This window comes from Desmodus rotundus, chromosome 4 (genome assembly GCF_022682495.2).
Source record: "Desmodus rotundus isolate HL8 chromosome 4, HLdesRot8A.1, whole genome shotgun sequence".
NCBI lineage: Eukaryota > Metazoa > Chordata > Mammalia > Chiroptera > Phyllostomidae > Desmodus > Desmodus rotundus.
The window spans coordinates 116,030,740-116,044,050 of record NC_071390.1 but is presented as its reverse complement, the minus strand read 5'-3'; the positions used below and the strand labels follow the sequence as shown (position 1 = coordinate 116,044,050).

General features: G+C 42.4%; 1 protein-coding gene across 2 annotated transcripts; it reads left to right on the top strand.

Moving 5' to 3' along the window:
• The first annotated feature begins 447 nt into the window (after positions 1-447).
• On the top strand, positions 448-12,407 carry MEIG1 (meiosis/spermiogenesis associated 1). 2 transcript variants are annotated; one of them, XM_045187490.3, is made up of 3 exons: positions 448-625; positions 6,898-7,060; positions 11,344-12,406. In XM_045187490.3, the coding sequence occupies exons 1-3, from the start codon at positions 492-494 to the stop codon at positions 11,470-11,472; spliced, it is 426 nt and encodes a 141-aa protein (XP_045043425.1). In that variant the 5' UTR covers positions 448-491; the 3' UTR covers positions 11,473-12,406. The 2 variants fall into 2 exon arrangements, with proteins under 2 accessions (XP_045043425.1, XP_024433697.1); XM_024577929.4 differs by lacking the exon at positions 448-625 and adding an exon at positions 827-1,001 and having other exon boundaries at positions 11,344-12,407.
• The last annotated feature ends 904 nt before the right edge of the window (positions 12,408-13,311 follow it).

Sequence of the window (13,311 nt, the reverse complement as noted above, 5' to 3'; positions counted from 1 at the left end):
TGGATATTGGATATACAAGTCTAGAGTTCAGAGAGAGATCTGAAACTCCGAGGAAATAAATTTGAAAGATGTAAGTGAACAGATTATTTCAAATGTAATAATGAAGGTAATATCAGAAAAATAAAGCTGTAGATGTCTTTTATTATAGGCACACTAATTGTCAGGCATTATTCAGGATCCTGAAGATTGATTGGTTCAATTAATCCCAACAAAATGAGAAAGGAGGAAAGACAAACCAGAGGTATTGACTATCAGGGATCCGAATCGCCAGTAGTCTCTGTTCTCTAATCCACTGTTTCAGGGAATTCTGTCCAGGTTGTAAGATGCAGCCAGAAAACACTTGTCCCTCTCCACCTCTCCTTAGGCATGAGACATTTCAAGAGTCCCTCCCATACTGGGATGAACTTGAATTCCGCCTCTTCCTACTTCCACAGCCCTGTCCAGTCCCCGCGCGTGCGCACCCAGGCCTGTTTGCGGAGGGCTGGGCTTGAATGAGCAGGACGCTGCAGCAGGTTGCTAGGAGACACAAGGGTTTCCAAAGCCACGACTGTAGGGCTCTCGCTGCCCAGCCCTCTGATCCCGAGTGGGGAACAAAAGCACCTCTGCGCTCTCCTGCGAGCTCCAGGTGGGGTGCCCCACTTTCTCCAGGTCGGCTAAGCGGGGGTAACCACGGAGAGCTGGACCAGGGGTGGGTGGATGCGTCACTGAGGGGACTGTCCCTAACTGCCCCTCCCCTGAGCTGCCCCGGGTACCGCCCCTAAGCCCAGGCCCCGCCCCTTTTGTGTGTGTGTCCCTAATTGGTTCAGAGACTTGTCCTGTTCGCTTCCGGGTTGACGTTGCCTCTCTCGTCTTTGATGAGCATCTTTACTTGGTTTCTTGAGTTTCGGGTTCCGGTACTCCAGTAGTTTCCCAGGCACCCCTCGCCCCCTTGGGCTTTAGGGGCCGCGATTCTGGCGCTTCCTCCGAGAGTTCCTGCCGTGGGTCGATCACCGGATCCCCAGGTTTTGTAGGGTTTTAAAACTATTTTTTACAATACTGCAGTTGTCCCCTTTTTTCCCCCGCCTTTGTCTACCTCCACCCGGCCTTCGCTCCCCCTTCCCTCGGGCTGCCACCACACTGTTGTCTCTATCTATGGGTTACGCATATATGACCGCACGTGGGATCTAAGGAACAAAATTAACGAACAAAACAGAAACAGAGGCATGGACACAGGAACAGGCTGGCAGCTGTCAGAGGGGAGGGACGACGGGGGACTGGATGAAAGAAGGTGAAAGGGTTAGCTGAAGAATATACATGGATCCCCAGTTTTTAGAATACCTCTTCAATGTCAGCCTTTCCTAGGCGGATTTTTTTAATCCCCACCTGAGGATGTTTTTTCATTGCTTCCAGAGAGAGGAACATCGATGTGAGCGAAAAACGTTGATTGGTTGCCTCCTCCCTGGGCCTCCACCAGGGATGGCACTTAAAAGATAGGCATGTGCCCTGGCGGGAATCAAACCCTCAACCTTTTGGTTTTTCCGGACGCTACAACCAACTGAAAACATGGTCAGGGCCAGGCAGATTTTATCTTACACACATAACTGGTGATTTCTTGCAAAAAAAAAAGAAAAGAAAAGAAAAGTGAGGCACCGGAGAAGGCAAGTTAATCATTGGTGTGAGTGTGTGGGCAGGACTGGCTTAGCTTTGTGCTGACAAATGTGGGGTAGCCCTGCCTGTGCCGGGAAAGGCCTATTTTGTGAACCAGGTTTGTTTTTCAGCTGAACACCCAAAAACTCTGGGAAGGGAAGTGTGAGGACGTTAGAGACTGTCCAGTGAGACTTTTTCACAGTTCAGGAAACAGGCCCAGGGGTGTTAATTGACTTGACTGAGGTTACATGCTAGTTAACAGGCCCTGTGCCATATCGTGCTGTGTCTAGGAACAGAAAAAAAATAAAATGGGGAAAGAAACAGAAGATTAGGGATACTAGTGCTCTTGAAGTTTTAATACCTCTAAAAGTAAAAGCACTTTTCAGAGCAAAAAAGAGGTGAAAAGGGGTTTTGCACAGAAGGGAGTTTGAGGTGACAGGTGACATCAAAGTCTTCTGTTAGATTAGATCAGAGCCTTTGATTGTCACGGATTTGATGTTGGTACCCGTATAAATCCTAATACTGTTTAATAAAATTTGATCTTCGAAAACTGGACAGTCAGGCATTGCCATTTCCTGTTTGCGCAGGTACAACAGTATTATAGAGATCTAATATATTTTATATCAAATACTTTTTGCCAAGACTGTTAGTAGAGAAACTGTTACATTTCAAAGTGCTGAATGTTATTAGCAGAATTAGTACTGCCACTGAATTTTCCAGAATCAATGAAACATTTAATCAAGAAGTTGTAAGTTGATCTTTGAAGTTTCATTCTGTGTTTTTAGTAAGTAGAAAGTTATGAGAGACAAAAAAAAGAAAGAAGGAAATTTCTTTCTTTCTGCACCACGACTACAGTAAAGTTACTGCAGCCACTAGGGCTCCTGTTGTGATGAAATGTGCTCATGGTTCCTTTAACCATCAGGGAAAACGGAGTTTTAAGATGCCGGACATGTCTAGAAGAGGTGTATTTCTCCTGAGAAAAATGGCAATCTCCCTAGCAGTTCCACAAATGTAGCATATTTTCTGCTCTTCTAGTAAATGTAGCTTTTCCTCCACATCTAATCAGTTGCCAGATCCTTTCAACTCTTCATGACATATCTTGTGTTTGTTTTTTCTGTTTCCAGTTTCCCCCCTTTATTTGCTCTTGCCTGGATATGTCGATGATTTTGCAATTGATCTCTTCACATGTACTTTCTGAGTTTGAGCTTTTGAGAAACAATGTGACGTTCCATATCCATGCCAATTGCTTGCTTCTGAGGCACAAAAGATTTAGGGAGTACCAGTTGGTTAAGGACAACGGAATACAAGGATGGCTTAGGAAGGCATGATTTCTTGGGTTTGCATTGTTATAGAGATCCCTTTGCCCTTCTTAGGTGGCCTGCAGTAGACACATATGTTTTATATCATGCTGTTAGTCTGTAACCCACATTTACCCACTCTCTCCAGCCTTGGCTTTTATTTAAGTTTTATTTTTTAATTGCAGTTTATATTCAATAAAGTTTACTAGTTTCAGGTATACAGCTGTCCCCCCAATACTTCTAGTACTCACCTGGCACCATACATAGTTATTACAATATAATTTACTATATTCCCTATGCTGTACTTTACATCCTCATGACTATTTTGTAACCACCAATTTGTACTACTTCTCAATCCCTTCATCTTTTTCACCCAGTCCCCCAATCTTCCTCTGCTCTGGCAACCATAAAAGGCTGCGTTCGTGCTGCCTGTCACTACTAGAACCAATAAGTAGAGACAATGATTGAATCTTTATGGGAGCTTCATTCAGATGCAGGTGATTGGAGAAGATGGTGGGTTATGTACCTAAAAACCATCTTAACATCTCATCTCAAGCCAACCTTTTTGTAAAGAGAAGAAAAGGTTAGGTAAGGGTTTGGAGAAAAATGTTTAATCAGATAAGAGTGAGAGTCTGGCGTGATTTTCCTAGTATTTCATTATGTGCTAATCAATAGTTCTTTATCTGCATAAAGTGTGTTCCCTCCCTGGAACACAGTGGCTTGCAGACTCCCTGGGGCACAAAGGTTGAACTGTTTGTCAACCTCCTAGGTTGCAGAGATCCTTGGAGTTCTGGAGTAACAGCTTTCCACAAGCATTTATCACTGAAGCCTTCCGGCTATAACTACAGCTAAAGTCTTTAACTCTTGAGTTCCTCATCATCTTCTCTGTATCTATGAAGCTGTTTCTATTTTGTTTGTTTATTTTGCTATTTACATCCCACATATAAGTGAAAAGTTATTTCACTTAGCATAATGCCCTCCAGACTTTACTTTTTTTTTTTTTTTAAGATTTTATTTATTTGTCTTTAGCGAGAGGGGAGGGGTGAGGGAAAGAGAGGGAGAGAAGCCCTGATGCAAGAGAAAAACACTGATCGGTTGCCTGTTGTATCGGCTGCCACCCCGACCTGGACTGAACCTGCAACCCGGGCCTGTGACCTGACTTGGAATCAAACTGTCAGCCTTTCACTTTTTGGGATGTCACGGCCAGCTATTACTTTTAAATGCAGCCATTTGTAACTCTTAGAATTTGCAGCATTAATGGAAACAGTTGTACTATAGATGCACACAAGATTTAGACACACAAATAAGACTTGCCTCATTTGTGGTACAGGCTGAAAAGATGTTTGTCCCTCTTAAGGTTGCTCCTTAGAAGTGAGTCTTTGTGGCCTCTGCTTTTAAATATATACAATCTTCATAGGCAATCATTCTACACTTTGCTAAAAGATGGAAATTTCTCGAACATGGTTCTTATTGACACTCTTCATTCTTCATAGAATAATAAATAAATTCTATGTCCTAAAATGCAAGGTCCTACACAAGTTGATCTAAATCTAATATCTCAATAATCTTCCACAAATCCTTTTTGGAACAAGACAAGATATAAATACATCAATGAACAAATAATTTACCAACCTTTCTTTCCAAAGGCCTCTTTCCTATATGTAGAACATTGTAAGCTCTCTTCTATTTCTGCAACTCTTTTTTTCTCATAATGCCCTCTACCAATGCCCACTCACATTTTTATGTCTTTGCTTTAAAAATTAGGTTGAGCCCTGGCTGGGTGGCTGAGTTGGTTGGAATGTTGTCTCATACACCAAAAGGTTGCAGGTTCAAGGCCCGGTCAGGGCACGTACAGGAGGCAACCTCCTTCGCCCCTTCCCTCTTTAAAATCAATCAACATATCCTCGGGTGAGGATTACAAAAAAAAAGGAACTAGATTCAAACTCACCCTTTCCTTCAAGTATTTTTTGACTGCCCCAACCCATCATATAACTCTTATTGTGGTTCAAATCTCTATACTGATTGTAACCTTTGTTCTTTATCTCTCCTTCCTATCGTTCCCCAAATTTTAATAAGTTGCTTGTCACTGTGTCCAAGAACTACTCAGCCACTGGAAGGGTTTTTTTAAAGATTCTATTTATTTATTTTTAGAGAGAGGGAGAGAGGAGGCAGAAAGAGAGGGAGAGAAACACTGATGTGTGAGAGAAACATGAGTTGGTTTCCTCCTGCACGTCCCCTACTCGGGGACCTGGGCCCACAACCCCGTCAGATGCCCTGACCGGGAATCGAACCTGAGGCCTTTCTGTTTGCGGGATGACACCCAACCCACTGAGCAACAGCAATCATGGCTGGGAGTTTTTACTATTATTTTTCATCCAGATGGCCAGATCTTTGAGCATTAATGGCACGTTACTCATTCTTCACTGAAAAAATTGTCCCTTATGTCACTTGCATTAAGGTCTTAATCACCTCAAATCATAGAGGGTCAGCAAAGCAACTAGGCATCACCCTTTTATTCCCCTGCCCTCCGTCATCCCAGAACTTTCTCCTTAGAATATAGCCATGATGGGTCTCAGAGGGTTTTTTGCATTGGTTTCCCTGTTGCCACCAATCTGCATAACCCCCATATGGAAAATGTTAGTAACAGGCTTCGATTGTTAAAGGGAGCCATACACAGGTACCACTTGGGTAAATCAGACAAGATTTATCTGAATAAACACAAGGAAGTTGGCCCAGTTAGAGTACACAATAGAGAAACTGCGTGATAATATTAGATGGAGGTATGAGATTACAGCACCCTCTTATGAGCTTTTCCTGTGGACATGTGCCAAGTCTGAGTGAACAAGGGTCCCATCAGATCTCCTAAGTGTGAGTTGCACGATGTACTGTGCAAAGGCACACTTAGTTCTGAACATCTTATCTATCATTCTCAATCTCATCAGGTATCTTAGCTTGTGCCAAACACATTCATAAGTTAATTCCCATGAGCTGTAACAAAAGTTTTCTAATCAAATGGTTTTGGGAATGTGAAATCTGCCAAATCTTTAGATCTGACCCAAGGCCCATTCTGTGTAAGATTTAAGGTCCTGTTGCAATTTTTGTTTGCACTTTTTCCTGTGTCGCCCCGGGGTTTGTTACCTAGTAGTGTCACATATATTTTTATAAGATTTATATAATCAAATAAGTAATATGTTGTATACATTTTGCATCTCTAATGCCTAACTTACCATGCTGCGTTTACAAATGTTATTTCAAGGCCCTGGCTGGGTGTCTCATTGGTCAGAGCACTGCCTCAGGTATTCCAAATTGTACATAAATTTACATAATGACATAACAATGTATTGCCTTAAAATGCAACATGAACCTGAACTTAAATGAATACATAAAGATAAATGTTTTAAAAATGTCAAATATTACCAATACCTTAATTTCGTTTGGTCTAGTCAATATATATGTTGGTATGAACATTGCAAAAAATGCAAAAACAATACGAATGACATATCCACTATAATATCCATTCTAGGTAAGAACTGTGTAACTCAGATAACTTCATTTCAGTTCATTTACATCTGGAGCTAAGTCCAAACAACTTTATAATGTTAAATAAGTAATGCAGTAAAAATCTAGATGAAGTAGGAGGAAACATAAGACCAATGAACTTTTACTGAATTTATTGGGGTGACATTAGTTAATAAATTATACAGGTTCAAGTGTACAGTTCTATAACACATCATCTGTATGTTGCACCGTGCGTTCACCACCCAAAGTCAAGTTTCCTTCGGTCACCATTGACCTCCCTTTACCCTCTTCTCTCTCTCCCTGGCCCCCTTTCCCTCTGGCAGTCACCATACCATTGTCTGTGGGGTTCTCAACTCTCTGAATTGTTTTTAAAGACTAGTTTTGTCTATTCTTACAGGAACTTTCACATTGTCACTGTTATGTCATCTATTAATTTTGTTTTAACATCTTTCAGAATTAGTAATAAGACCTTTGCAGCCATGGCGAGTTCCGACGTGAAACCAAAATCAATAAGTCGCGCCAAAAAATGGTCAGAAGAGATAGAAAATCTGTACAGATTTCAACAAGCAGGATATCGGGACGAAATCGAATATAAGCAAGTGAAACAAGTTTCTATGGTAAGTTTTATGCCTCTGAAAACCTGAGCTCAAAATGAGTTTGCTACATGGTAAAATGTATGAAAACAAAACAAAGAACGAGAGAATAACTGAAAGGGAATTCTTCTCCAACTCTCTCATTTTATCGAAGAGGAGACTAAGCCCAGAAGAGTGACTTTCAGGCAGATTGGGGAAAGAGGTGGGTCCTCGGCCCGCAAATAGCTGATTTTCTAGCTTTTATTGAACAACTATGCTTTGCTAAATGCCAGTTTCTTTTTCATTTTCACCGCAAATTGTAAAGGGGTTAAATTCTGTTTGTTATGGCGGTTACAGGTGACAAAAAAAACATTAGAGGGCTAAAAACACTAGCTCCTGACTTTGGTTATGCTTCCTAGGCTTTCTTGAGAGATTAGAGACATGACTTCGCTGTACGCAGACTAGATCAGAATGTAGATGTGGCACCAGTTTATAATGGGCTTTGTAAATAATTCATTGACCAGATATTAGGAGACAGAGTTTTTAAGAATATTATAGAATGTAATATGTAGTATTCATAAATATGTTTTCACGCTCAGATTTGGGTTACAACAAAATCTAACATTAACTTACTTATTAGTATTTACTCTCCATTTTCAAAAAAAGTCCTCACCTGAGGACATCCTTATTGATTTTTAGAGAGAAGGGAAGGGAGGGAAGGAGAGAGGGAGAGAAATGTGGGTGAGAGAAACATCAATTGGTTGCCTCTCCTAGGCATCCCTAAGTAGAGACTAAACCCACAACCTAGGCTTATGCCATGACCGGGAACCGAAATGTGACCTTTTGGTTTGTGGCACGATGCTACAAGCAACTGAGGCACACTGGCCAGGGCTATGCTCCATTTTTTGAGACTAATTCACATGTGGATTTTTCAGATCTCTATATTCTCTTCCTTCAATCTACTCTTTGATCTCTTCCGAGCATGGATGGAACTGGAGAGCATTATGCCAAGTGAAATAAACCAGTTGGTGAAGGACAAATACCATATGATCTCACCTATAAGTGGAACCTCATCCACAAAACAAACAAATGAGCAAAATATAACCAGAGATATGGAAATAAAGGACAAACTGACAGTGACCAGATGGAATGGGGGAGGGGGATAATGGGGGAAAGAAAAGGGAGCAAACAAAGGAATACAAATGGAAGACTCATGGGCATGGATAATGGGGGGGTGACTGGGAGTGGGGGTGACGGGGCAGGGGAGAGCAATGGGGAAAAAGGTGAGACAACTGTAACTGAACAACAATAAAAAAGAAAAAAAGTAGATAGGAAAGGAATTGGAGGCATCACAGAGCTAAAATGTGATAGACTCTTCAATTTAATGGACATTAATTTGACAGATATTAGTAGGGCTGGTGAGGAATGAGGTTATAAACAGAGATCAAATGAAGATTTTATGACTGTGATTTCCATGTATAGTCACCCTCAGTGTCCCGGGGTTGGTTTCAGAACCCCGCAGAATACCGCGACTCACGGATGCTCGAGTCCCTATATGAAGTGGTGTAGTGTTTGCACACGCCTGTATTTCAGATGGGCCACAGCAGGGTGTACCTGTGCGTCACTTTCCCTGCGTGGGTTCAGCGTAGTGCTTGGCATATGGCAAATTCAAGTTTTGCTTTTTGGAACTTTTGAAGATTTTTTTTTCAAATATTTTCAATGAGTAGTTGGTTGAATCCACAGATCCCAAACCGGCAGATACAGAGAGCCAACTGTACCAATCTTCTGACATCTGACGTTTTTCTCTGTCCCCATTACCAAAAGGTATTCTTCATTATTGTTTCATCTATGGCTTTTAAACAGATGCAACACAAGCACGACCATTTTAGTGCTGTTCCGAAATAAGCTTCCTACCTTGCCTTAAGATTGGGATGCCCCTAAAAGGTATGGAAGATCCAGGGCCATAATGACAATGCGATCGTATAAGCACCGCTGCACCTGCTCCCGCACGCCCAATACTGTTGACGTAAAGTCAGACTTAAAAGGACAATAAGAACACCCCTAAAGCGGAAGCCCCAAAAAGCACCTAAGGAGGGTGTGTGTGTGTGTGTGTGTGAGAGAGAGAGAGAGAGAGATGAAAGAAACACAACCTTATTCGCTGTATGACTTGGCTGTTATGGAGAGGTTCTGCATTTTGTTTCAGTAGTATATGTTTATTAGGCACCTACCATGTGCAAATTTCTGAGCCAAGCACTTTCGGAAATAAAAAACATAAGCACGTGCCTTACCTCAAGAAATGTAGTGGGCCAGTGGGCAGAGTACAGGATTTGCAGTCAGTTTGTCCAAGGGTTGCAGCCTGGCTCTTCCCCTGGCTAGCGGGGTGATCCCAGTGTTCTTTAACCTCACCGAGCTCGACTGCAAAATGGTTATGGCGGTGCCTCCGTGAGGCACTTGTCACAGCAACGAAAGGAAGCGTGGGTTTCAGGTGCCTGCCATTGTAGTGCTCCGTGATCATTTGTTGAGTGAATGAACAGAAAGTGTTTAATGAATGATAATTTTTATTATTCTTATATCTTGAAGAAGATTGAGAATGACAAGAACAAGAAAACCTTATACAAGCCAAATGATAGGCCTTAACAAAAAAGCACAGGAATTCAGAGGAAGATGAGTATCACTTCCTTTGGGGATCATCCTTCGAAAAGGCTTCGTGCCCCCGGAGGCATTTGCAGTGGGCCTTAAAGGATGGACAGGGCGGGGGCTCAAGGCTTGCCTGGAGTGGCGCATGCCAGCAGTCTGAAGGGTGGGAGTGAAGCTTGTTGTCCTGACCTGAGGCACCCACCCTTATGGGCAATATTAGTGCCCCCGCTCTCCCTGCCTCAGGGGAATTGGACTTAAGGACCACACCGCTCATGTCTATGTTCTCTCAGCAGTGAGGGTTTTCTAGATTGAATGGGAGTGATTACGTGAAAAGCTGAGAAGAAAGAAATTATGAAACAGCAAAGATGTTGGTGAGTGCAGAACCAATGTAGCTGTTTGGAGCCTCTGTCCCGTAGGAGGAGGCTATGGGTGTCCTGTGGAAGCAGCAGCATCCATACTGTTTCCTCACTGCACGAGATGCTGTTCAAGACCCTAGCAGATGAAAAAGAACCTGCTGCTGGCCCCAGGAGGAGGAGAGTGGTGATGGTGCCTTGAGAGCACCTTCCTTTCTCTGCCGAGGTCAATGGAAGCCACGAAAGGCAGACTTGACCTAAGTGATAGAATTTATGACTTTCCTTATACTGTGTATGTCAGAGAGCCTGCCGAGGTTTATCAGATATGCTGCCACCTACTTTTGCTACTTCCTAAATAAATGAGACAACAGAAGAAAATGAAAACGCGCTGTTGGAAATGAAGGATATGTACTCCTTTATGTTAATATTCCCCTTGAAAGTTATGACTTATAAGAGGGGACTCTGACAAGTGAAGCTGCCTGTACAGATGGTGTTGAAGAACAGGGTTTCATTTTTCCAGACCGTGAAACCTGAATAACAGGTTTTTGACAGTGAGAGTACATCTCACAAAATTCAGGACAAACAAATATCCAAGAAACGCGTTGACCTGATTAAGAGGCCATAACATGAGCCTGAGAGGAATAGGAGAAAAGTGTCCATACTAGATCAGGCCAAACAATGAAGTAAGCCAACCAATGAGACGCACGAGAAAGAATAATGGCAGCAGGCAAGAAAGGTTGCTGAGTACTACATCTAATTTCTTTAATGACCTCTAATTTCTATCAAAAATTGAGTGTCGAGGTAAACTTGAAATACAGGTGTGAGGAAACACCTGTGGCCCATAGATAGCGCGGTCGGGCTGCTGCCTTCAGTTGCTCTCGCGCCTCAACAGGCAGCTGCCGGTGCTTTCAGAAGGGGGTCTGGGCTTCGCCCTGATTCCTTCTGGGGTATTGCTTTTTGAAGTTAGGAAGTAAAAACACTTGAAATTATCTGTAAACATAAGAATAAAGCTTAGACTATTTTAAAAATAAAGTTTAGGGTATTGTAAACAGGAGAATAAAGTTTAGAGTATCTTGGCCACTTAGTAGAAATTTAAATCTAAAAATTGGAATCTAGAGAGAAGCACCAAATTAGTTGTTTTGCCGTAAAAGGATGCAACTTAAGGTGATGTGTTTGGTGGGCGGGGGAGGGTGCAATACTCTCTAAGAGCTCGAGTATTTTAAATAATTTTATACTTTAACTTTTCGATGTGAGTTATACTTGTAACTATTTGATAGCAGAATGTTATATAAAATAAAACCACATGACAAGGCTTGTATTTTGGTTTTTGACATGCAGGTAGATCGTTGGCCGGAGACAGGATACGTGAAGAAACTCCAGAGAAGGGACAACACTTTCTATTACTACAACAGACAGAGGGAATGCGGGGACAAGGAAGTGCACAAAGTGAAGGTTTACGCCTACTAGGCCTTTGCTCTTCCTGTCGCTTGTCATTATCTTTTAAGATTTCATAGCCAATTCCACATCATTCAAATGTCATTTTACAAAATAATTCAAGATGCAGACGTCAATGGAACGTTCTGAAACACAGAAGCCATGAAACTTGGTATCTATTAACCATTCTGTTCTGTTGTAAAATATAACAGCAGAAGCATTACAGTTGTGCGTGTCTTGGTCCTGTTCTTTTGATTGTTTTAACTGTGGTAAAATAGCATCGTGCACAGGGAGAAGCCCCACTGGAAACCCTTCTCCTGGTTGGCCATGTTGTGTGTAGGCTGTCGCTCTACCCACACACCCCTCAGCCGTCACCACATTACAAGCCCGTCACTGTGCACCCTCGGATCTGCATTTTGCAGCCTGAGGGCTTCTCTTGCTGCTTGCTGAGTTGACCCAAAATGCCAAGTTATGATGGCCCCTGGGAGTAGCCTTCAGGCAAAGACTGACCAAAGCGGGGAGGTAGATAAATGCCCAGCAACCTGGCACCTCGGGGGGAATCCATCCCAGGTGTGTGTTTCACCCTGGTACCCAGTTTCCCCAGCAGAACTAGGCTCCAGTCACCTGAAGCTGTATTTGACCTGGCTACATCAAATGGGTGTCTCCCTTCCCTGCTAGTTCCTCCATGCCTGCTAGGGATTCTTACTCTCCTGACTCACCTCCTCATTCTTGACAGCTTGTCCCAGGGTTGGCTTCTGGGCCCCCCACCTAGACCACTTATGCCCCAGTGCTGCCCAGAATCGCTGCAAACGCAGCCTAAGTGCTGATGGTGAAGAAGGTAATAATTAACCTGTAAGACGTGAAGGGTCCCCCCCAATTTAGTGACTCTTGAGTGCTTTCAGATTAAATGGGTAAAATATATCCTTTTTACTGAATTCTTTTGTCACTGATTTTTTTTTTACTTGTTACCATTTACAAGTTATGACCTTTCATAGATTGTTTTGTAGAGGGGACTCATACCCATCAATTCATTCAACTTTGGCTCCAGAACTATGGCCACATGAAGACCAGCTTTCCCAATTCAAAGTTGCCCTCCTTCAGCATTTTTTCTCTTTGAACAAACAAATCATTAGAAAAGCATAAATAAGTTGGCAAGCCTCTGTTACGCCTTCTCCAATGTTGCTTGGGATCATCTCCAAAGACATCTACATCCTTACCCCAGGAACCTGGGAATGTGGTACCTTAACGTGGCAAAACAAACTTGCAGATGCAATTAAGTTAAAGAACCTGAGAGAGAAAACTGTCCTGGAACATCTGGGTGGGGCCAATGTAGTTGCTTCCACTGGTGACGGAATCGGAGCTCTGAAGGATGCAAGGAAGGAGCCAAGTGCCAAAGAATGCATCAGGCCTCTAGAAGCTGGAAAAGGCAAGAAAACGGATTTTTTCCTAGATCATGAGCAGGAAGACAGCCCTAACAATACCTTGTTTTCCAGGCTTCTGGCCTCTGGAACCGAGAGAGAATAAATTCATATTTTTTTTCACTATTCCGTTTGTGGTAATCTGTTAACAGCAGCAATAGGAAGCATACACAGATGAAGGAGACAACCATCTATAGTCTTGGAATCCACAATGGGCTTGAATCACGGTCTGACATTTTTGACCATGGAACACAATGTATTCCAGACAAAGATGTGGTACATATATACAATGGAACGTTACTCAGACATAAAAAAGAATGAAATCTTGTCATTTGTGACAGCATGGGTGGACATAGAGGGTCTTATGCTAAGTGAAATAAGTTCAACAGAGAAAAACAAATACCACATGATTTCACTTTTATGTGGAATCCAGTAAACAAAATAAATGAACAAG

Excerpts from the sequence above, each read along its gene's own strand:
- MEIG1 (XM_045187490.3), top strand. The coding sequence starts at position 492 with ATGAGCAGGACGCTGCAGCAGGTTGCTAGGAGACACAAGGGTTTCCAA. Across the intron at positions 626-6,897 it reads CGCTCTCCTGCGAGCTCCAG|AATTAGTAATAAGACCTTTG; the intron begins GTGGGGTGCCCC and ends AACATCTTTCAG. Across the intron at positions 7,061-11,343 it reads AAGTGAAACAAGTTTCTATG|GTAGATCGTTGGCCGGAGAC; the intron begins GTAAGTTTTATG and ends TTTGACATGCAG.